The 25,789-nt window shown below is 41.0% G+C and overlaps 1 protein-coding gene across 1 annotated transcript in view; it reads right to left on the bottom strand.

Moving 5' to 3' along the window:
* WDR20 (WD repeat domain 20) overlaps positions 1-25,789 on the bottom strand; it is a 55,851-nt gene that overhangs the window by 16,749 nt on the left and 13,313 nt on the right. The window contains 1 exon segment of the mRNA XM_046647218.1: positions 1,987-2,169. Coding sequence (XP_046503174.1) covers positions 1,987-2,169 — 183 coding nt within the window.

The following is a 25,789-nucleotide window of genomic DNA, read 5'->3' as shown; positions in this document are numbered from 1 at the left end:
CTTGAAACCTCTAAATCTCACATCAAAGCAGAGCATGGCATGACTACTGTTTCAACCACCATTCCTGGCGTTCTCTGAGAAACAAACTTCTAACGAGCCTTGCTCTTAGACATCCTGACCAAACTCTGATGAAAATGCCATCCATACAGCCAAAGAATTTCCTTACTGTGAAGGGCAATCAATTTCAGCCACAAGCTAGAAATGCCAAGTTGGCATTAAACCATACACAGTCCTAGCGTTCTGAACAGCCATTTTTCAAATAGAACGTAAAAAGAGTCTAAGATAACTCATGCTTAAATCATGAAGAGCGAGGAGTTGCTTTCTAGCCTGTAATTCCTACTTATCCAGAGTAAGGGATAGGTCTGGCTGATGTACCCGAGGTGCTCTCAGGGTCCTGACACTCTAGGGACCTGTGGTCTCTGACTCCCGCCCTCCCGCAGTGACCACACACAAAGCCTTCTTGTTCTCTAAGTGGCATTCTGTGCCAGCCTCAGCCAGAGCAGCTTCCCCATCTTGTTTACCAACAGCCCTTTACATGATTCCAATCCCTTCCCCCTCAAAGACATGCCCCCTACCTACACTCAAACAAAACCCAACAATGACCCCAAATTCACAGTTTCTATTAACAGGGCAGAGAGGCTGGTTTTGTGCCCCCACATTCCCTCACAAAAAAAGAAATCATACAGCTACTTAGAAATCACTTCCTCAGATGACAGTAATAAAACATCTAGGTAAACAGCATAATTTTCTGCTTAAGTTTTTTTAAACAGAAAATGGGATTAAATACTTTTCCTCTACAGTTTGTCAATCCAAAGGACAAATTGTTGTTTTTTATTTTCTAGTCAACACAGATGAAACTAGAAGAGCAGATGACATGGTCCAAAAGATTTCACCAAATCCACTGGCAAAATCAAACAGGAGCACCGTGCGTGGGTACTGGATATGCATGGACAGCATATACCATAACAACTGCAATCAGAATTTTAACTGCAATTCGTCAAGTTGAATATTGTTCTCCAAATAAAACTATTTCTTAAAAACCAGAATCTAATGCACTTCTGTTCAAAGTTAATGATGTTGAAACCACGCAACAATGCAAAACCACTTGTCCTTCCTGAGAGGGATCCCACGTGACCAGACCCTTGGCACATCAGGGCTGAGGGCACAAGTAGAGACTGGAACCCAGGGCTTCTAACTCAGCAAGCCTACCTCATCTCTTCCACTTGCTGGAAAGTCATACTGAAACAGAGGAGGGAGAGTATCAGACACGTAATGGCAATACTTGGGGCTGAAAAGCCATTCCGAATAGCTTTAACAAATACAATCTATTTGGCAACTTCTATCTGCCACGTTTAACAGTTCTGACACATTCCTAAACAGATAGCTCAGATAGCTCAGACTCCTTCCAGAATGAAACTGAAGATACTAGAAAACCCCAGTACATACTACAATATTGGCAAAAGCCATGTCATGTGATCCAATTTTAAGTGCCAGGATTTCTAACTATGTCAAAGGTGATTTTACAGCAAATATTTTCAAGTGCAAGAGAACAAACGCCTGTCAAATAGATACATATAAGCTTTAATTACAATTTAAGCAGCCTAAGGAAATATTATCAAGTTCTTTGATTTACATGACATTTTCTGGTGATGTGAACAAAGTCTGTAATTCTATATTTTCTTATTTAAATTATAAATAACAAGTTAGAGTCTTGTCCCTATTTCCATTATAAAAAACTTTTCAAGTACCTGCTATAGACACCTGAGCATGATCCATAAAAAATGCACAAAACAGTTACCCCAAGGAAGAACAGGTAAAAGTCAACAAGTTAATTCACCACATTTAAATTTGGGTATTACTAGGTAGAACAGCTGAGAGAATGAAAAATGGGCTTAGTTCGAAGTGTAAACTGAGGCCCGCTACCCTTAGTAAGAACGTATAAATTCTTAAAGGGATTCTTAACAGCTAAGACAGGGTGCTACTTACTTCCTCATTAAATAGTTTGCTAGTTTCTTTTTTGATTGGGTCTATAAGCTGGACTTGGCCTGCGGAAAAGCCCACTAGGAGAGAGACACTTTCTGCTGTGGCTGTTAGGTGGTTGAAGTCATGACAAGTAGGCTGTGTTCCTTTGTATATCCTTTTATCTATTGGTTTACTCAAGTCAGCAGCCTGGAGGAGAAAGAGAAAAATACATACGGTAAACAGCATATTGAGATGAGAAATCTAAGTTAGACTATTTTATACTCCATTATGATGTTCAATCTTAAAAACAAAGGTATTTAAAATATTTTTTTCAATTTATCAGCATTTTTATAAAAGCACTTTCACATATCTTAGCCAATTTTATATTGTTAGACTATCCATAAAATGTTTATAACTGTTACTTTCACAAATTATTCTTCTTCAATTATATTTACCAAAGACTCCTGGACTTTAGGAGGAAAAACTCTTGAGACACTAAATTCAGTATTTGCAAAATGCATTCCAAGCATTTTCAAACAGAGTAACTAACTACGTAAAAGCTCAGCTTTCAAACATATCTACAGCACCTAAATGCTCATTGGTGAGTTACCTGAAGCCCAGTGGTTCTCAAAATGTGGTCCCCAGACCAGCAGTGGCAGCAGCAGCATCACCTGGAAACTCAGAAATGCAAATTCTCAAGCCTCACCTCAGACCAAAAACAGGAAACTCCAGGGGTAGGCCCAGCAAGCTGTAGTTTACAAAGTCTTCCAGGCGATCCTGACGCCCACTCAGGTTTGAGAAGCACTGTGAGAGCCAATCATAAGCAGGCAATCCCTTACTGGGTCAGTCCCTCTTCTGCATTAGCTTTCAGGTAACTTTCACTTATCGAGTCCAGACTCAAAGTGTGGTACACACATCATCTTTAATCCTTATAACGATCCTTCAAAGTAGCTAATACTTCTTTCATTTTACAGATGAGAAAACAAGTTTAGGGAAGTTAAATAACTCAGCCAAGGTCATCATACCCACCTACTAAGTGGCAGGGCCAGATTTGGAACCCAAGTCTATTTGATCACAAATGGGACAGGGAGAAAACACACACCCACACACCTCAAAGTCAAAAAGCAAATGACTTCTGACTCGGGCTAAAAGTGATTCTTCAATGTACCTCCCCCTTCTCCCTTTTAAGGCAGGATTCTTTTCTTCATGAGAAATGTTCTGTGCAATCCAATACGCTAGGCTGTTACTGCTGAAATAAAGGAAACCCACCCACTCCCACAAGTATTTGAAAATCACAGTAGTGACCACTACTCTTGTTGAGCATGTCCCTTAAACGTCCACTTCAGCCCTACGCGCCATCCTGGGGCCCACAGCTCTAGTTCCACTGACCACCCCTTGCACTAGGTTCTGAAGACTTCTTTCTTCCAAAGAGGCCTGTGACACTCTAGCACATATTCTAATGTTTGATTTTTTTAATAACAAATATAAAAACTGAGTAGAAAAGAGAACCTCAAAATTACAGGCATCTTTGAGCAAACTCAAAATCTCAGTATTGGAAGTCTGGATCTGAGTGGTACAAATAATTCTGGGAGCCCCAGGACAAAGGAATGAAGGTGTCTGCCATGCAGACACACTCTCCCAGCCTCACCTCAGTTAAAACAGAGATGAGAATCTCCATTCTATCAACCTCATGGGATTGTCTGGAGGATGAAATAAGAGAATATATATATATGAAAGAGTCTTGAAAAATGTAATATAAAGTATGATACACAACAAAAGCAAGTCCTGACTTCAGAGCAGGGAGAAAAGCGGCCAGCAGGGAGAGGAGTAAGCGCTGTGCAATGAGGCAGGCTAAAGGCGAGCTCAGCAGAGGTTGGAGAGAGCTGTGGAAGGCAGAGAAAGGAGCAGGAAGCACCGATGGGACCCCAGGCCACCTGAGAGAAGCAGCTCCTGGGTTGGGCCCTAAAGGCAGGGAAAGAGAATTCTAGGCTAAGGGAACAACGTAGTAAATCAGGGCAAGTAAGATATCAGCAAAGTAAAAAATAGCTCAAAATACAAAATACACTGGTAGCTAGAGAAAAAAATCAAATTTGAAATCTAAACAAAGTATTATATGACCTCTCTATCAGCATATATAACTCCTGAGACTTAAAAAAAGTTTGCTTAGGGAATGTCCCCCTAAAAGAGTATACTTAGGGCCAGCCCAGTGGCACAGCAGTTAAGTGCGCACATTCTGCTTCAGCAGCCTGGGGTTGTCGGATCCCGGGTGCGGATCTGGCACCACTCAGCAAGCCATGCTGTGGTAGGCGTCCCAAACATAAAGTAGAGGAAGATGGGCATGGAGGTTAGCTCAGGGCCAGTCTTCCTCAGCAAAAAGAGGAGGATTGGCCGCAGATGTTAGCTCAGAGCCAATCTTCTTCCAAAAAAAAAAAAAAGAGTATACTTAAAATTATGCACCGAAATATAAAAATTAATTCAAATGCGATATAAATCAAACGAGCAAAAGAATATACAATGGTTCTCAGAAACAACAGAGGAAGTAAAAGCGCCTATTTTTCCAAGTATTGCTACTAGTTTAAACTTACAGTTCCCTTACAATAATTTCATTAGCCTTGGTTCTTGGTATATTTATTTTACATCCCTACCCCCCAATATGGAACTTTACTGAGAAGATGTCATCTGTAATCAGATCATACATGAACAAACATCCAAAGTATTTTAAATGCTAACTGAAAGACTTTTTTTACTCAATCATGTAAATATTCCAAAAACATCCTGTTTACTAATTTGCTTAATAAACTCTCTTCCTAGATCACTGCTCTCAAACTGTACCAGTCCATGAATAGTTTTCTAGTCCGCAGTCAAAATTAAGTACAGAAATTGAGAATAAGCATTTAGAAATTTTCATGGCAAGTTTACAAAGTACTTTTAGATCTGTCAAATCTAATGATAAAAAATGAGTTTGCATTCTGTATGACTTTTTCAGTTTCTTTTTCTAGTAATTCTTTTTTTATTTTACAAAATTATCAGTCCAGATAAACCGGAAATTTAAAAAATAAGTCCTTTAGCACTGGTGGTAGAGGCACTGTCCTTGAGGGCACAAAAGTAGACCTAAGCCAAGGAACACTGGATTCTCTCTTACCTAAGGTTGTCCATCGTCATCCCCCCGCCCCGCCTTCAACAGCACTGATCCGACTAGAACAGCAGAAGTTCACCCAGGCAGCATGACCTACACTAGTCAAGAATTACTATGAAGCCTGTAGTGACCACTAGGTGTGTGTCCATAAGAAATTATACTTCTGAGAAACCCATGGACTCTAGCTTGGTGCCAGAACTTTTTGGAGACCACCCCTCGATGGAGGAGTCAGGCCTACCAGTGCCTGCCTTCATTTCAAACAGCATTCTCATCTCGTCCTCTTTCCTCCTCAGCCAATCACCAAGTTTTCTCTTTCCAATGATACGTTGCTATCCTATTTCCTCCTCCTCCTCTTTTTTTGGGGGGTAGGGGGGTGGGGAGCAACATGTACTCTGAACTCACGTACCTTTTTAGTAGCAGTAATAACTACCAGAGCCAGCTACTCATCTTTTCCATGGGGTCATCAGCCCCTGACAGATGGCTTCCCAGGTAGAGGCAGTCTGGTAGAAGGAGAAAGAGCCCAGACAGTGGAGCCAGGCAGGCCTAGGTTCAAACCTAGCCTTCCCTCTTGATGGCTAGATGGCCTCGGGCAAGGTGCTTGTCTTCTCTCTCTCAGCCTCAGAGAACAAAGCCCCCCTAGGTCCCCCACAGAGGGGTGATGAGGCCCACAGATAACGGATATAAAGCATAGAGCACACAATGCACTCAAATGATATCTACCATTATTAATTAATTCCCGTCACATCCTACCCATGGTCAAAAGCGTCAGTGGCTTCCTAATTTCCATCACATCAGAGCAGGACACGTACCCAGCAGTCCTGCCCTCCGTGGTTTGGACTCATCCATTCTCCCTAATAGCAACATCAACTTGCATCTATTGAACACTTTCTACGCACCAGGAACTTTACATCATCTCATTTAATTTCACAGTCACCCCTGAAAGTCGGCACTAATACTATTCACATTTTATAGCCCAGGAGCCTGGGAAGGAAATGAGGAGTCAAGGGCCTGTGCTCAATCACTCTACACTGTCTTGCTGCTCCACCCTTCACTTGCCCTCTACACCAGATGTCCTCAGTTTGGTGCAAGCAGACAGCCCCTCTTTCCCGGCTTCACTAGGTCACCCTCTTGGTTGGGATAGTCTCCTTTGCCCCTGTTCCCAGGAATTTTATCCATCAGGTCAAGTCCCATCAACTCCAGTAAGCAGTTCCCCAACCAGGTTTCTTTGGGCCGGATCCTTTATCTCAATTCTCAAGTACTTATTAATTCATTCCACAAAATTTAGTATTTAATCACTTATATTATTACAGTATTGCTTTAGGTCTGTTATCAATTACAATAAAAACTCCTTTAGGGAGCAGAACTTCTTTATTAAACAGTTACCATTGCATTGTTCCACAAAATTAGCTTTTGTTTTTCAGCTTTCTGGTGGCCTCTGCATAGATGGCTTACAGACACTTTGGGATTTTTTAATGCTTCTGCATCCTAATTATTGCCAATTACCTGAATTCTTAAACATGAATTTATAGCAGAACCAATTTATTTAAAAGTCTTACCAGTTTTAAGAATTAGATCATATTTGGTTATTCAGCCCCAGTAGAGTATCCAGTACACTACAAATGCTCAATATCTGCTGAATGAATGTAAATGCAATTGTTCCAAATTTTTCCAATGGTAAGATTACGTTTCACCATTATGCTCACTGGTTTCTGCATAAGGAATTACTGGTTACAAATAATTTGTCAGGGTCTCATTCTCAACAGAAAAATTTTAAACGATGGTTTAAATATTCCTACTACAGAAACAGAGCTGGTTACCAAAATCCTTGATCAGTATGCACAAACTTGAAAATATCATGTTTCACTTTCCATCATCACAAAAGAAAAGAAATTCTCCTGTTCCAGCTCACAAACTCATCCCAGGTCCCCACCTGGCCTCCAGGAAGGTGGAGGAGGGGCCTCAACCTGGCAGGGTCTAGCCCACCATAGGGAAAGGACTCCTGGGCTCAGTGGGCCTGCTCACACTCTAGGGCCCTGGTGCCCTGTTACAGCCATTACAGGAGCTTAGAGAAGGCCTGTGCTGAGCCCCCTTCATGGGAGCTTGCTACCTGATACTCCTGAGTGCCTAGAAGCATTTGACATGATATGGAAAATATCTCAGAAAGACCTTTTGAAAAATGCATGTCAGATTATGATATATGGAGGGCACGATGGGTAATAATAGTGGGCTTTATTTTCCCTAAATTTCACATTTTTCCTCCTCATCTGAGAATCACCTCAGAGAGAAACACTCCCACAGAACTTGCCAGAAAAAGAGTCCTTTTTCAGGCATAACTAACAGCTGCCAAACACCCAACACAGACCAGAAGCTCACCCCATCTACACTAGAAATCACTCTCTTTCCTTCTAAGGCCACTCCTCCCATACTTAAGCCCTTTCCCAAGCTTTAAGCCTGCTGCCTCAGTGAGGTCACCTGCACGGCACCCCCTACCCAATGACAACTTCAGAGCCTTCATCTGGCCTGTCCTTCCCCAGCCCCCCACCCACCCTAGGTCAGCCTCCTTGGCTTGGCACCAGGCTCCTTCCGCCCCTTTCCACCCACATCCAATTCATCACACACACTTTGCTAGAATAATCTTCACGAAGCCTTAGGTCACTCTCCCACTCAACTCTCCTCGGCTCTGCGCCCAGGATAACGACAACCCCTTAGCTTCGCATTCCTAACACGGGCCTTGTCACCCCCTTCCCCTTCACACACATTACCCCAAAGGCACTTGTTCACACGCTGCCTGTGCTCTTTACACCTTCTTGCCTTTCCTCACATTCATTCTTTCACTTAAAATACGTTCCCTAACCCCAATATACATACAAATTCTGCTCACCGGCAGCACAAATATCTTTCTCCTGACCTCACTCCTGGGAGGCATTCTTTCGCCTGACCTTCACGAAGTACCTAGCACTATGTGCCACATTTATTAGCTGTAATATATTAACTGTATTCCATACTTTGTGAAAGGCCAGCTCCTTTTAAAAACACCAAAAAAGTCACGAGGCTGCTGAGTCACTGATAGCCTGAATGGATTAATTAAAAATAGCTGGAGCAGACCCAGTGGCATCAAAAGTCTCCATTATGCCATTTGAAAATCAGAAGAGAATTAAGGTAGTGCTTTCTATTATCAGTCCTTTTGACCACATCTCAGACAACCAAAATAGGAGCCAAAAACGAACAGGGCTTACTTCCCAGGGCCACAAAGGATCATCTACTTGGAAATAAGAGGAACAACTGGAGTCCTATCTTAAGACTTGGGATCCAAAATAAACCACATTACAAAGACTCTTCCACAGTTTTTCTTGGGGGAGACTTTTAACCTAGTGAGGCTTGGGGTTTCCAGCACCTGCGAGGGATTACACAGTCTGGGGCTGGACCACACCTAGCTGGTCATCCTGGCTGAAACCTGGGGAAACGCTGAAGCCTTCCAAGTACAGGCATGAATGAAATGAGACTGACCACTGAGAGCTGAGATATATTCACTTTGTAACAAAGTTCAATGTACTAGTTAACCAAAATTTCCTTCAACATAGTGGAAAATAACCTGGCTCTAAAGACAAAAATACCAAACAGTAATTTGCAAACATCTGCACTGCCCACACTTCAGTGCAGGTAACAATCAGCTGTGAGGCACTGTACAGATGCCAATTCTACAGTCCAACTCACCTGCCCCTGAAGCAGAAACAAAAACAGGCTACTCTTGTGAAACGAGCACACAGGCCATCTTTCTCAGTTTCTTCAGTTCAATAGCTACATCCAAAATATCTGCACAATTGGCATCAATGGTATTTAGAGTCTAACACTTATTTTAAAAAAGGTATCAGGGGTATTAAAAAGTCAGGTTTGGGATCACTTATCCTAGTAGAAAAAAATGTCAATCAATTGTTCAGTTTCAGTGGTTCAAAAACAACAGACTTAGCTGTCTTACTCTCCAACACCTAATAGAGGGCCTGGCATATAGAAGGGATCATTAAATTTCTATTGTAGAAATGAAACAATCCTGAAAATGGAGGGGAAGGAAAGTAGAGCGATGGGAACCCAGAAAAGACCCACAGCCAGACAAATATAAAAGCAAATACATAATCCTTTTGCTTACCAAAATCCTAATTAATAACTAATGCCTTCTGCCCACCTATGAAAGAAAACAACCTCCATAGCAAATATTTGTAAGTCACCTTACCATTGACTAAACACCTTGGTGCATCAGTTCTTTTAACCCTCGACAGAAATCTGTGCCGTAAGTACTACTGCCACTCCTATCTTATAAACACAGAAACAGAATCAGCTGTCAAAAGGAAGCAAGTGGTGGAGTCCAGGCTGTCTATATTCCAGCCCCTATGCTCCTTCTACAGCACCATGTTGCTACGATGGTAGCTGACAAGATAACATCCGAGGTAGCACCTAGTTCTAAAATTCTATCACTGTGTCATTCCAGGTTCCTTTGCTTGCTGAAGTGGGAATCAAATATTCCAGTTTTGCTCAGTTTGGCCCAGATTCCGTAGATCTACCTTCTCAATGCATTTATCTCTCAGGGCTGTTTTATTAAATGGAGTAATATACTAAAGTCCCAAGCATAATGCCTGGCACTTAAAAGCTATTTAAAAAATGTTAGCACCCCTCTCTTAAACTCATATTTCTCCTTCTGAACACATAAGGACCTGTTGCTTGTCATACAGGCTCATCATTCATTTATACCTTCAAAGAAATACAAATAAGGAAAAAGAGGGTTATTTCTTTCCACCCTAAATCTCCTGGGGAAAGACAAAAGCAGAAGCCAAGTTTAGGGCGTGCTTTTCCTTCCAATATAATTTTCCAAAACAAGACAGCACCTTCCCTTTCTTAGTTTCCATTCCTCCTTCATTCTCAGACATACTAGCACAGACCCACACTTGCACTGGCACACTAGACCCATTCCCTTTACTAAAACCAAACCGTTGGCGTGTCGCCTGCTCACATGCTTCTAATGGGCTCTGACCCTGAAAGGAGCACCCACCACTCACATTCCAGAGCTCCTCTCATGTGCAAGGCAGGAGCAAGGCCTTAAGAAGCAAGGCAGGGAACTCATGGACAGAGAGAGAATGGAAGGACAATGAGCCAGACACCCTCAGGATACAGGCAAATAATGAGATGTAAAATGCAAAGCACAACACCTTTATGTCACTCCAAAATGGGAAGAGATGCATGGTCACAAAATGCGTAAAATGTGTTCAGTGAAATTTTCACAGCAGCAATCTGTGGAATTGCTTGTTGTTCACCAAAGAAAGACTTCTCACAGGAGTCAGGGAAGGCTCTGCCTTTGGAGATCTGCTTTGGACAGGGTGGGGGTGGCCGCCCAGAGGAAGCAGGGCTGAGATTATGTGAAGCATCTTCTCCCCTAGCCCAGCACCGTCAGTCAAGTATCTGCTGAAATAAAAGCTTCTGCTGTTATCACGTGTCCTTTTTTCCCAAGGCAGCCTGTCACTCAAAAACTGTTAGCTATGTAAAATCTACTTCTCTTCCTTCAGAGAAGTTTTTTAAAAATGAACTTAATAAGCTGCCAAATTGCAACATCTTCACCATCTCTTCATTCTCTTTTGTTGCACTCCATGTTTAGGTTAAGTCTCATCACAATTCGAAGTGCTACAAATGGCTGTCACGGTGCTTCGCTTAAGCTAATGAAATACTGATTTCTTCATTAAAGAAAACCTATGAATAAACATTAGATAAATTCAATTTGCACACATTCTAACACCAGATCTCATCACATTAAAATGCTGACATATTCAAACCATTTTTGTTAAATATGCACAGAAATATGTGTTCCTATTCCTAAGGGAATACTAGTATCTCAAATGGAAGAAAAGGAAACATGCTTTCATTCTCCAAAGATACTCATTCAAATTCCTAGAAAATAATTTTTTTTAAAGTTCCCCCTGAAAGGGGTGGGGGAGTGAATTCTACAACCTTCTAAAAAGTGTTGCGACAACATAGGTAAATTAAAGACCATTTCAAGGCAGTGAGGAGTTCCTAGATGCTGTTTCAACACTATACTATTGTTTACCTGACACTTAGACGATCCCTGAGCTTATTATGTTTGGCACAGCACACAGATGATTTTTAAATTTTCCGATTCAAGTTGCTGAGTAACATAAGCAGTGTTCTGCAGAGGAGTTCCCGTTCTAAGAGAGAAATGCCCTAAATCCCATTGTGGAGAGGCATGCCAATTTTCCAGCCTTCATTTCCTCATCCTACAGAGAAACTGAGGCCCAGGGAGGGGTAGCAATCTGCCCAAGCTTTCATAGAGCTTAGAACTGTGGTTTTAACCACATCAAGCTATGATTATCTTTCTAGTCACCCAACTTTGGGCGGAACAATGATCTACTGAATCTGTCAAATACAAAATTTAAAAACATGTCACTGATGTGTACCAGTAATTTTACATCAAATTACAGCATTTCCGAGCCAGTATATTGCTATGTTTTCAAACGGGAAGCAAGAGAGCTAGAGAGAACATTAAACATGTCTTACACAATGAAGGAAGATCAACCACTACAACCGGTGGCCAGAACAGGCTTGGCCTCTGTGATTCAAACAGTCTCTGACCAGCCAAGCCTAAGCTGAAGAAGGAGGCGCAAATCAATGAGAGAAACAGAGAGGTGACCCTCTGAATACCACCACGAGCAAAGGCTTTTCTCTCTCCTTCATCTAAAGTTTTACAGCATCACTGGAACTACTCACTCGGCACTCGTGCTGTTAGTCATCTGCCACATATATCTCACCTCCCCAAGTAATCCAAAACTTTTTAGGGCATAATTGTCTTATAGGCCACCTCAGTAACAGCCACTCAAACATTTCTGATGTTTTTTTCCCTACCAGGTTAAAAAAGTGTTTTTAGGTACCTGAAACATACCAGGCACTGGTATAGCTCTCATAACGCAATAGGAACCAGTTTCAAAATGTGGACCATAAGATTGGCACCTAGAGGAACGCAGAGGTAGGTCTCACCTAACTACCACAGGAGTATAAACAGGAGTATAATACGGAGTATAAACTGGCACAGCCCTTATGCAGGGCAATTTGGCAACACGTAGCAAAAGCCTCCTTTTCTTTAAAAACAAATTCAACTCCTAGCAATTTACCTTTAGAAAATATTTTTCAAGTGTGTAAACTATTTATAATAGCCAAAAACTGGCCCAACACAAAAGTCCACCTACAGCAGGCTAGATAAATAACGGGCTGTACACGGGTACTACTCATGGAACACATGCATGGAGAATAAACACGGATGAATTTCAAAAAATAATCTTGAGTAAAAGACGCCAGGTATAAAAGAAGCATATACTAAATAATTCTATTTATATAAAGTTTAAAAATAAGCAAAACTAATCTGTGATGTTGGTCATGAAGACAGTGATTACCTGTGAGGAGTGTGGGGAAGGGGCAGCAAGGAGAGGTTCTCGGTGGCCAGGAATGCTGTTTCTTAATCTGGGGTTGATTCTCTTTCGTAAAAAACTACTAATAGAGTTTTACACTTATATACATTCCTTTTTGTATACTATCCTTAAATTTCAAAAATTTTTAATAAGCAGGGGCTGGTCCAGTGGTGCAGTGGTTAAGTTCTCGCACTCCACTTCAGGGGCCCGGGGTTCGCCGGTTCAGATCCCGGCTGTGGACCTACGCACCACTTGTCAGGCCATGCTGTGAAAGGCGTCCCACATATAAAATGCAGGAAGATGGGCATGGATGTTAGCTCAGAGCCAGTCTTCCTCAACAAAAAGAGGAGGATTGGTGGTGGACGTTAGCTCAGAGCTAATTTTCTTCAAAAGAAAAAAGAAAAAAAATTTTTAACAAGCAAGCACACGTACAAAGACAGTCAACTCAGCTTTGTTTATAACAAAACATTAACTTCCTACGTGTTCCAAAAAGGAAATGGGGAACTATATCATGTAGCCATTTAAAATGAGGCTATTTACTTAGTAGCAAAGAAGGATGTTATATGCTATATCATTAGGTGAGAAATGCAACAAATAAAAAAACAGGATTCTAAAGACAAAAACAACTACAAAGAAATTTTAAAACTGTATTCATAATGTAATCAGATTGTTAGTAATAACAGTATATTGTTATTTTGAATGTCTTACAGAATAAAGCAAGAAAGTTAATAAAAAAGGTCCTTATATGGGGCCAGCTCTGTAGTGTAATGGTTAAGTTTGGCATGCTCCACTCCAGAGCCCCGAGTTTGCAGGTTCAAATCCCAGACCCAGACCTACATCACTCATCAGCCATGCTGTGGCAGCAACTCACACACAAAAATAGAGGAAGAATGGCACAGATGTTAGCTCAGGGCTAATCTTCCTCAGCAAAAAAAGAAGAAGATCCTTATAAATCTGTCAAAGAACAGACAGTGTTCAAATGTAAATTTTTTATGTGTGAAAATGTGGTTTTATTTCCCCAAACAGTTCATGTATCACAGAAAAAATACAGAAGAAAAGATATAATGTTTGGGATTTGCTTTAAAATAATGCAGGAAGGGTGAAATAATAGGTGAAATGAAACTAGCCATACGTTGACAACTGATGAAGCTGGGGGACAGGTATCTGGAAGTTCACTATACCATTCTCTCTACTTTTGTGTAAGTTGGAAATTTTCCATAACTAAAAAAAAGTATAGGGGCCAGCCCCGTGGCCAAGTGGTTAAGTTCGCGTGCTCTGCTTCAGTGGCCCGGGATTTTGCTGGTTCGGATCCTGGGCATGGACATGGCACTGCTCATCTGGCCACGCTGAGGCGGCATCCCGCATGCCACAGTTAGAAGGACCCACAACTAAAATATACAACTATGTACTGGGGAGATTTGGGGAGAAAAAGCAGGAAAAAAAAAAGTATGATTCTGTTTGGGCCATATATTTATTTTTATGTATATATTTGCAAAGAAAACAATTTGAAAAGACATTCACCAAAATATTAAAAGTGGTTATTAAAGGGGGGGTGGTAGTATTTAGGTGACAATTTTTTGCCTATCTTAATTTATAACTTTTTGTGAATAATTATATATATTACTTGTGTAATTTTTTAAATAGGAAAAGAAAAAAAAATAGGGCAAAAAAACTACTGAATCTGTTTCAAAATTATTCTTGTCATCTAAAAGCGTGCCACAGCCTAGCACAGGGTCATGGAAAAATATGTCCCGTGTGAACAGTAAAATTTACCATAAAAGGAAGCTTACTGTTATATCAAGTGAATCCATGAGCAGAATGATATATCACCAACAGGTGATACTATATTTTTAACTGGCCAAATTATAAGTTTCACACCAATTAGGACGGCTGGAGTCTGTTATTAATGTTTCTGTGGCACCAGTGATGTCACTCAATGAGATGAGAAAGGCCAAGAAAATTCTTTAAAGAAGCCAACCATTCAGGGGACAGATAAGGAGGCCATGGCCGATTCTACTGCGTCACTCTTCAAATAGTTCTACAGTGTTAGAAGGGTTCACTGTGTGCTCCTAATTTGCTACAGTGGCAAACAGAGATAACTCCCCCCCGCCCCCAGTCCTCTTTGGGAAATCCAATCTGTTCCAAGTTTACCTCCCAATTTTCCTCTAATGTAGATCTAAAATTGAATCTCCATCTTTCTCACAAGAACTGAACTGAGAATTTATCACCAATCACATGCTTTTCTAGAAATTCTAGGAAAACTCAATCCTAAATTATCCTCAATACAGAAGAAATAGCTAAAAGGGTTACACAATGGAATTTGTTTTTCTATATTCAGTAATATTTTAGCATTTAAAAGTTAAAATCTTGAGGCCTGAAATAAAAATATTAGGCTCAAGAGAGAGAGTATTGTATTCATAGTTTCAGTGGGAACAGAACTGTATTTTAAATGTAGGTTAGCAGGCCAACCAGCTTGGAACTGAATAAGAAGCTCCACACTGAAGGCTGAAATCAACCATAATCTGAAAGTTAACAACTGGCAACAACTGCACATTTACTTCACTCTACGCATTTACCATTCGTTACCTTATGTAATAAAACATACACAATTAAAAACGGGACTACTAGCTTAAAAAGCTAAATATAAAGCTATTCACAAAGAAGTGGATTGAAGAAGCAACTCACTTCCCAGTGTGAATAATTCTATAATAAATATCTATATACAATGGTCCTATATGAACGCAGGCAACATAAATCTTATATTCATATAATCAGAAGACGGAGTTGGAGAGGAGCTTTAAAAAAAGTCACATTTGCTCTCAAGATGCTACAACTCAAGACCAAAGAAGTAAACTGCCTAAAATCATACAATCAATTGACACTGCAGCTAAACTTGGAACTCTGGTCTTATTCCCTCTAAGTGCACTATACCCAGTAAACTCAGGAAATGCACTAGAGTAACCTGACCTAAAGCCCTCACTTCTCAGTCTCCATTCCATTAATCTGTGGTCTTCTTGCTCCTCCATCAGACAATAACTAGTTGTCAGAACTTGAAATTATATTATTTATAACACAGAGTAAAGAAATACAGAAGACTTTGCAAAACTCATTAAGCTTAGCATAAACCAAATGACACTCATTTAGTTGGCACGAAGTTCGCAGGTACATTCCAACTGCTGCCAGCCTTCTCCAGGCTAAGAAGGGAGTAGGAAGAACTGCGTAGGGGGAAGGAAGTTGCTTGCTTCTTGATACTTCAAATTTCTCAAGCCGGCTGTGTCCTGAGCAACTAAGGCCAAAGCCCGCTCCCACAGCTCCTTCCAAAGCTCCTGATTCCCTTCTGGAAAATCTTCCCTCTGCAGCAGAGCCAAATGCCCACTAATAAAATTCTGACCAACAGAAATGTTTGCAAATTTTGTATGCAAATACAAGAAGGACAGCAGAAACAGGCAGCAATTTTAAGCAAGGGTGCAATGATACGTAAAGCTAAGAAACGCAGGCCAGCAGCTCAGCTTGGAGGTACATATGGTTACGACAAAAGCTGAAGCTCCAAATACCAGCAGGTCCCATAAGCAGCATTGGCTACAAACCAAAGTGCAGTCTTTAGGGTGATACAGAAAGATCTCTCCTTCATGTAGAGTACTGTAAGTAGATTTGTCATTAAATTTGAAGAGACACTCAATAATACAATGTCCCCAAATTTTCTTGTCCACAGAAAGTCCGAGTACTCGTGCTGTTCTCACAAAGTTCTTGCACCTCAAGCCACATGCATGCACACTGGACAGCAAGAAACCATGGCACATTCAAGGACCCAAAGGAGGAAGAGCATGGCAAAGCCCAGAGAACCAGCCAGGACTGTCTGGGTGCAAGATGATGCTGAGAAAGGCACTGTGAGGCTGGTATTCAAGCCCAGCACTGTCCCATTCCAGAAGGCCACCTGCCTTCATCACAGGATATGCTTCTTCTGCCTGAGTCCCTGGCAAACAACTCAATTATTTAACATTCTTAAAGGACCTGAATCTTTTCTCTGTGTGAACTCACATGTCAATCCCACCCTCCACACAGGTCCAACCCAGGAAAACAAAAACAGTGAATAGTGTACCACTTCAAACTGGTAAAGTGACACGTTACAAAGAAAGCTCCGATTGAAAATCTACTTTTCACTTTGAGGAGTGGTTAGAGCACAGACCATGGGGCCAGGACGCCTGGCTCTCATTTGGGTTCTACAGTACCTAGCCCTGGGCGTCTGGACAAGTTGCCTTTCCACAAAATGGGCAAATGAGGATAATAAAATAGTTCCTAGCATATACAGTGCTTGAAGATTAAGAGTTAAAATATGTAAAATGATTCGAATACTGCCAGCACAAAGCACTATGCATTAGCTATTATCATTAAGTAAATAAAATCAATTTACATTTATTAAATGTATTCAAACCAAGAACTACAGTGAGTTAGCATGGAAACAAGCATTTGATTCCTCATAGGCATTTTAAAAATAAAATAATTTTTCTATTTAGTTACCTGTCCAAAAATGTATGTGTATATAAATATGCGTGGGAGGGGTGGCTTAAAAGTGAGAAGGGGGAAGGTCAAAGAGGTAAGAGGATGTCCATAGAGCCTAAATGAGAAGCTCTTTCCCGTCACCGGAGATGACAACTGTCCCCTAGGTCAAAGCAGTGCTCGGTCTGCAGATACGTGTTCACTTCACTTTTATAACACAGCTGGACTAAAAAGCAAAGCCAGCAAAATTACTTTTTCCGGCCACTTAAGATTTTACTAAATTCAGTGTAGCACAACTTTTCAAAGTTGTGAAAATACTGTCAGTTCAGAGGCCAGAGCTGTCTAGTATACCAATTTATAGCTCAATGAAAGTGCAAGTTAATTTCTGAGACAAAAATACTGAGCAGCACATATAATGTGATGGCTTGTATGTAAAAATTTGGACTACTCTTTTACATTCCACTTCTCTGACATACTGTAAATAAATGAATATTAAGAAAAAGAAATAAAATAGCCTACGTTTCTGTTTTTAAAAAAGCTGAAATGTTGCTGCTTAGTAGGTGGGGTTAAGAACACAATGGGGGAAATCCAGTGATATGGATATTACAACCATTTGTTACACGACCACACGACAGCCACATGTACTCTTTGGGAACAAGGATTTATACGAAAGGCAGTGTGTACCCTAGAAAGGACAAGGGCTTTGAGTCTGACAGACCTCGATAAAATCTCACACTGCCACTTACCAGGGTAGCTTTGGCAAGTCACTCCATTCCTCACAGCCTCCCCCTGCTCATCTACACATGAAGTGGGAAACACCACACCCTATTTTGCAAAGTGTTTGTGAGGATGAGACCATGAGGGGAAAGCACCTAGCTTAGGGCCCTGCATAGAGTAGGCGTTGAATAAAAGATAGCTGTGATGATATACAAATTAATCAATGGCTATTAATAAAATCTACAAATTAAATAGCCAATAAGCTTTTACTGAGTGTTTACTGTGAGGAGAGCCCTGAATTAGATCCTATAAGGTAGTGGTTCTCAAAGTTTAGCACGTCAAAATCACGTGCCCAGCTAATTGAATGCAGATTGCTGGGCACCACCCCCAGAGTTTGTGATTCAGCTGGTCAAGAGTGGGGCCCCCAGAATCTGCTTTCCACAAGTTCTGAGGAGATGCTGATGCTGCTGGCTGAGGATCACACATAAGAGAACCACTGCTACAAGGAAAGAGAGGAAGGAAGAGGAGCCTGACGGTTTTTGTACATGTAAGTCAAATATTTAGACAATGGTATAGGCAAGCATGTGGGATGGCACTTAAGAAACTGAGAAAAACAGTCAGACAAAACAAGCGTGCAGGCCACTCACCAAGCCATGCTGTGGTGGCATCCCACATACAAAAGAAGAAGAAGAAGAAGAAGAAGACTGGCATAGATGTTAGCTTAGGGCCAATCTTCCTCATCAAAAAAACCCACAAGCGTGCAGGGACAACAAGGTGTTAGCTTGGCCAGTTAAGTATCTGTGTGGGAAAACCTCATCATGAAAAATGGTGAGAGATTTTGAAGAGGCCACTGGAAAGCTAACTTGCTTACTAAGCTCAGCTTGGATTTGACGGGTTCCATAAAGTGAGCGATTACATATCTTGGGAAAGTCAGCCACACGGTGAAAACGGCAACTGCAGGCAGAGATGGGACAATAAGTAAGGCCAGGCTAGTGGCATGAAAATAGGAAGAAAAGAGCAAAAGCAGTGAGGGACCATCAGGTGACCCCAAAACACCCTCTATCAGTATAGCCAAGAACTTCAGCACTTTCATTCTGCAAGATCATGGCCCACAAAGGGAGTCTCCTAGATATAAGAAATATGGCTCATGAGACTCAAGCCCAACTAAACTCTACTATTTATTAATTTGGCATTACAAAGCATTAATTAAGGGAGCTACAAGACCTCAAACACGTCACTCAAATGAGAGAGGAAAACTTCTTACTTCTTTAGTTTCGTATAATGTACTAAACATGTTCTTTAAGTGTAGTACACAATGTTAATTAGCTACCACTGCACTTTTTATTACTAATCTTAATTTTTTTTTTCCCTGAGGAAGATTAGCCCTGAGCTAACTACTGCCAATCCTCCTCTTTTTGCTGAGGAAGACTGGCCCTGAGCTAACATCCATGCCCATCTTCCTCTACTTTATACGGGGGACGACTACCACAGCATGGCGTGCCAAGTGGTGCCATGTCCACACCCGGTATCCGACCCGGCAAACTCCGGGCCGCCAAGAAACGGAACATGCAAACTTAACTGCTGCACCACCAGCCAGCCCCACTAATCTTAATCTTTATTTACCTACTGAAAATTCTACCAAATTTGTTTCAAAACAATGCTCACCAATAGGTCGTATTTCGATCATTTTTTTTAGGTCAGCATTGGTAAGACAAAGATAACCATGACTTGTACTGAAAAATACACAGGACATGGCCCAGTGGTCTCACCACTAAGAGTTCAGTAGAAAACACTGCTGACAGATTACTTTTCATATAAGACATAAAAGATCAAGAAATCCTGATTGTTCCTCCTCCCAAAAAAGAGAGGGGATTGAAACTCCATCTCACATCTTATACCAGAATAAATCTCAGCCATATCAAAGAGATATCAAATGTAAATGACAAAATCTCAGCAGTACAAGAAGAAACCAAGAGGATTTTAAAAAATAAAGTTAGGAGGGTTAAGTATGACCCAAAACCTATAGCCATAAAAGACTAATACATTTGACTGTAAAAATAAAAATTAAATTAAATTCCTACCTAGAGGGGCTGGCCCCGTGGCCGAGTGGTTAAGTTCGCACGCTCTGCTGCAGGCGGCCCAGTGTTTCGTCGGTTCGAATCCTGGGCGCGGACATGGCACTGCTCGTCAGACCACGCTGAGGCAGCGTCCCACATGCCACAACTAGAGGAACCCACAATGAAGAATACACAACTATGTACCGGGGGGCTTTGGGGAGAAAAAGGAAAAAATAAAATCTTTAAAAAAAAAAAAAAAAAAAAAATTCCTACCTAGAAAAAAACCACCACGAGCAAAATCTGAAGTCAAGTGACAAATGGAACCAAATGTCCGCAACTCAGCTCACAGATTAAGGGCTAACTCACACAAAAGAGAGCTCCTACCAAGTCAATAGAAAACTTTTTTTTTTTTTTAATTTTTAAAAAGACCAAAATCCTTGGGGGCTGGCCCCATGGCCGAGTGGTTAAGTTCATGCGCTCCGCTGCAGGCGACCCAGTGTTTCGTTGGTTCGAATCCTGGGCACGGACATGGCACTGCTCATCAAGCCACGCTGAGGCAACGTCCCACATGCCACAACTAGAAGGACCCACAACGGAGAATATACAACTATGTACTGGGGAGCTTTGGGGAGAAAAAGGAAAAAAATAAAATCTTTAAAAAAAAAAAAAAAAGACCAAAATCCTAGTAGAAAAATGAGTACAGGACATGAACACTCACAGAAAGTACAAGTGACTCTTAAATGTATGAAATGATGCTTAACTCATAATACTGTAGTTTTATGTTTCTCGTACTATACCATTTTTTATCTGTCAAATTGGCAACGATCAAATAATAGTATGCTGTGCCAGAAGTAACACTGGTACAACCTGTGGAAGGCAATTTGACTATGTCTATCAGTATTACAAATGCACATGTCCCTTGACCCAGCAATTCCACCCATAAGAATTTATTCCTCAGACATACTAGCAACATGGCAAAATGATACATATACACAGTTATTTACTGCATTACAGTTTCTAATAGCTAAAGACTGGACTGGACACAACTTCAAAGTCCATCAAAGGGGGAACTATGGTACAGTCATACAATGGGATGTTGTGCAGCTGTTAACAAAATAAAGAAGCTCTTTACACACTGACAACAAATAATCGCCAAAATAAATTTTGTAAAACAAAAACAAGGTGCAAAACACTGCAGATGCTAAAATTTGTGGGGTTTTTTTTTTTTTGAGGAAGATTAGCCCTGAGGTAACTACTGCCAATCCTCCTCTTTTTGCTGAGGAAGACTGGCCCTGAGCTAACATCCGTGCCCATCTTCCTCTACTTTCTATGTGGGACGCCTACCACGGCATGGCTTTGCCAAGCGGTGCCATTCCGCAGCCAGGATCCGAACCGGCGAACCCCAAGCCACTAAGAAGCGGAACATGTGAACTTAACCGCTGTGCCACCAGGCCGGCCCCTAAAATTTCTATTTTTTTAAAGGAGAGAGGAATCCATCTATGATTTCATACGTAGAACCATAGGCCACCTCTGGAAACGTACACAAGAACTTAGCACTGATTGCTTCTGGGGAGGGAAGAGAATGACTAGGGGGACAGGGTGGCTACGGAAGAAGGTCTGAGAGACTTTTCACTGCGTGCCCTTTGAGTTTTGAACGATGTGAATTTATTGCCTATTTAAAAAATAAAATACGCCTATGAGAAATCATAATATCTATGTCCTAAATGAAGAGTTTCTCACTAAGTTACTTGCGATAAGGAACTCCTCTCAGTATCCAGTCAACCAATATTCACTGAGTTTTACTGTATGTGCTACATGCTGTTTTAGGCACTGGAGTCTCCGCAGTGAAGACAGAGAAATCCCTCCTCTTGCGGACTTCAGGAGGGATATAGCCAGCAAACGAGGAATCAACAAGTATCAGAGTGGTCAGCACTAGGAAGAAAAATCAGTTCGGAAAACAGAGTCGAGGGACTGAGGTGGAAGGGTGATTGTAGTACTTTTCTGAGTAGGAGTAATAGAAAATTTCTCTGACAGGATCACATTTGAGCAGACATATGAAGACGTGAGGAAGCCAATTCTGTGGCAACCCCAGGAAAGGATTCTCATCAGAGGGACCAGCACGTGCACTGGCTCTGAGGGTGGAATGTGCTTGGTGGGCTCCTCTTCAAGGAACAGAATGGACGGAGTAGGAGGGAGTGAGGAAGCAAATCACACTGGGGGTTTGGGGAAAGGGAAAGCACCAGATCATAATAAGGAATACAGACCTTATTCTAAATGATATGGAAAAGCATTAGAAAGTTTTAAGCAGTGGAGAAATATGATCTCACCTATCTTGTTGAAAAGATCACTCTGGTTGCCATCAGAAGAGACTGTAAGATGCAAGGGTAGAGGGAGGGAGCCCACTTGGAGGCCACTGTAATAATCCAAGTGAGAGATGATGCTCCCTTCAACTAGGCGAGTAGTGGTAGAGGTAGGAAGTGATCAGATTCTGGATATTATTTTAAGGCAGAGCCAACAGCCTTTACTGAAGGATAGGAAGTAGACTGAGAAAAAGAAAGAAGCCACGGGTGACTCCAAAGTATTGAGCCAAGCAACTTTTACAATGATCTAATAGGTTCATTAAAAAAAAAAATCACACTTGCATATAAAGCTCCACTACTCTAAAACAGGTTATGAACACCACCAACAAAAAGCAATGATTATCTATACACAAAATTAGGAAGCTGCAGAAGATTTTACGGTGGAAAAGAACACAGACCTGAGTTCATTCTCTAAATACTTAATGAGCATCTACACTGCACCAGGCACAATATTAGGTATTAGCGACCTAAAGTATGCCTAAAATATATAACTGAGCACCAAAAAAGGACTGGCAGGAAAAATATCAAAATATTAACAGTGTGGGATATGGGATTTTTTTTGTCCTTGAATTTTCCAAATTTTCTACCGTGAACATACCCTACTTTTAACTTTAAGGAGAAAAAATGTTTCTCTTTTACTATTGCCAATGAAGGACAAGTTCCCACAGGGCAAACTTATTTTAGTGATCTGAATGGTTAGCAGACTTCCTCTCTAAGAAAACCTTTTAACCTGAACAGATTTCTCAGCTTTCTTTCAAGCCTCCACCTGTTGCCGGTGCTAAGGTAAGAAGTACGTATGAGAGAAGGGGGAAGAGAGGATTAAGGTGGAGAGAAATGGGGTACACATAACAGCTTGCTCTTCTTTAAATACATTATCTCATAAAACACAAATGACAAAGATCAGAGAGATTAATTCATTTAAAATATTTAATCAAATACCAACTGCATACAAGATAATATGCTTACTACAGTAATCTATCCATTGTCAATAAACAGACAACAGCCACATAATTTATTCATTCACTCAAATATTTATAGAGTGCCTATAATGCATCAAAGGCACTGAGCTAGACAAAGGGAACTCAGCAATGAATTAGATAAAACCAGCCCTCCTGAGTGCACTCTAGTTTAGGGGGCAGGGAGAAGAGGGACATTATCATCATGACCTGTGCTAGAGGGATGACCTGGCAGAGGGTAAGAGGAGACTCGACCTAGTCTAGGAGTCAGGGTAAGAGGCTTGGACAAAAATGACATATGTTAAGATTTGAAGGAAGAGGAATTAAAGAGGTGAAAGGTTGCGGAGTGGAAGTACATTCCAGGCAACGGAAACAGCATCTAAGAAGAATCTGTGGCAATAAGGGCAAGGCTTGCTAGAAAAATTAAAAGGAAGCCAGTGAGTCAGAAAGATATAGTAAAAGGGAGAGAGGATAATAAGGTGAGCAAAGGGCCAGCTCATGCAGGGCCTAGTAGGCCATGTCAATAATCTTGTTGTTAATGCTAAAAACAAGAACCACTGAAAGATTTTAAGCCTGGGAGTGACAATCAGATTCACATCTCTAAAGATCACTCTGGCTATTGTATAGAAAATAAATTAGATAGGAGCAAGAGCAAAGCAGAAAGAAATCAGAAGGCATTGGTGAGATGAGTGAGGGCAATGAAAACAAACGTAAATGTATTCAAGATTTCCTTTGGAGATAAAATCAAGAGGAATTCCTAATAGAAGGAAAGTAGGTGGGGGAGGGAGGGAGGTAAGGAGAATAAGTGTCCAGGACACCAAGGAAAGAGAAAACATTCCAGAGGACCAAAAAGACACATCAAAAACAAAACTTCATAAATAAGTTGAAAATAGGGAAGAGAAAGACATCCCATGCAAATTCTAACAAAAATAAATTGATTTTCCAATCCTCAAAAGAGACTTTAGGGCAAAAAATAGAGCTAAGGAAGAGCACACTATCCCAATACAAAGAACAATCCACAAAGATGAACAACTCTGAGTGTAACACAAAGCAAAAAGTGACAAAGAGAAACTGACGAGTCCAGCATCACAGTGAGAAATTTAATATATCTATCAGAAATTGACAAATAAGGCAGTCATAAAACTTGTAAAGAAAAGGACAATGTGAGCATTAAAAACTTGATCGAACACACAGAGATATGTCACTCTGAGCCTGACAAACAGAGGATATACATTCTTTTAAAAATACATGGGACATTTTAATTAGATCACAAAGAAACAGGCTCATCAACATTTCGAATAACTGATATCAAAAAACACTCTATCACCATACAATGCCAATAAGTTAATCAATAACAAAATTAAACACCGTGAATAGAAACTAAAAAATGCCTTAGAAATACAAAGGTTAAAGAGGGAATAAAAATGGAAATAACAAAATATTTACATCTTAATGACACTGATATTACCATATATCCAATATATAGGAGACTGTTAAAGCAATACTTGGAGAGAACTCCACAGCCTTGAGCACATCATTAAAAAGTAAGAGGCTGGCCTGGTGGTGTAGTGATTAAGTTGACATGCTCTGCTCTGGTGGCCCAGGGTTCGCGGGTTTGGATCCCAGGCACAGACCCACACTCCACTCATCAAGCCATGCTGTGGCGGTGCCCCACATACAAAATAGAGAAAGTTTGGCACAGATGTTAGTTCAGAGCCAATGTTCCTCACCAAGAAAAAAAAAAGTAAGAAATGCTGATAAATCTGTTTTCAACTGAGAAAGCTAGAAAAAGAATATACTAAACCTAAAGAAAACAGAAGGGAAATAAAGATAACAACAGATATTACCAAAACAGAAAACAAAGAAACAGAAGTTAATTCTTTGAAATAAAATTTTAATTGACAAATTCTTCTAAGTCTATTCAAGAAAAAAAGTAAAATATGAATGAGGGGATGAAGCTCAAATTGGTGACTGAGCCCAGCAGCTGCTTGAGAGCAGCAGAAACCTGAGCCCCAGCACTCTGCAGCAGGTCACAGCTCTGCAGAAGAGGGGAGCCACAGTTCCAACCAGGAGATGGCTACAGCCATGACAGCAGACAGATGGTCCAGAAAGCAAAAGACAACAGGAGCAGGAGAAGGAAATGGCAAAAGTCACTATCAAGAAGGAAGATGCAGAGTTGACAGTGACAGAGATAGAACTCTGCTGGAGCACACGTAATATAATTTTAATTGCCCTAACAAAGGGATTGTGCTTTCAAGGGAATATCCACCGGATTAATTTGTTGCAATAATTACTTTTTCCTTTTGAGGGGGGAGAAAAGGCATAAACAAATAATTTTAGGAACAAAAGATACAGATACAGTAAGAGACCTATAATGGGAGTGAGAAAAGAAAAGGGAATAGGATTGAGTCAAAAGCAAATCCAGTTAAGGACTAGGTAGAGTAGAAGGACCTGGCAAAGGAGGTGAGGTAGTGAGAAAGATGTGGGCCAGAAAGGGAGAAAGTAAGTCAAGATTAAAGTGTCATGACAGGGGCTGGCCCAGTGGCATAGGGGTTAAGAGCGCATGTTCCACTTTGGCAGTCCAGAGTTCCCCGGTTCGGATCCCGGGTGCAGACATGGCACCGCTTGGCAAGCCATGCTGTGG

This window comes from Equus quagga, chromosome 20 (assembly GCF_021613505.1).
Source record: "Equus quagga isolate Etosha38 chromosome 20, UCLA_HA_Equagga_1.0, whole genome shotgun sequence".
Taxonomy (NCBI): Eukaryota; Metazoa; Chordata; class Mammalia; order Perissodactyla; family Equidae; genus Equus; species Equus quagga.
This window is presented reverse-complemented; position numbering and strand designations above follow the sequence as displayed.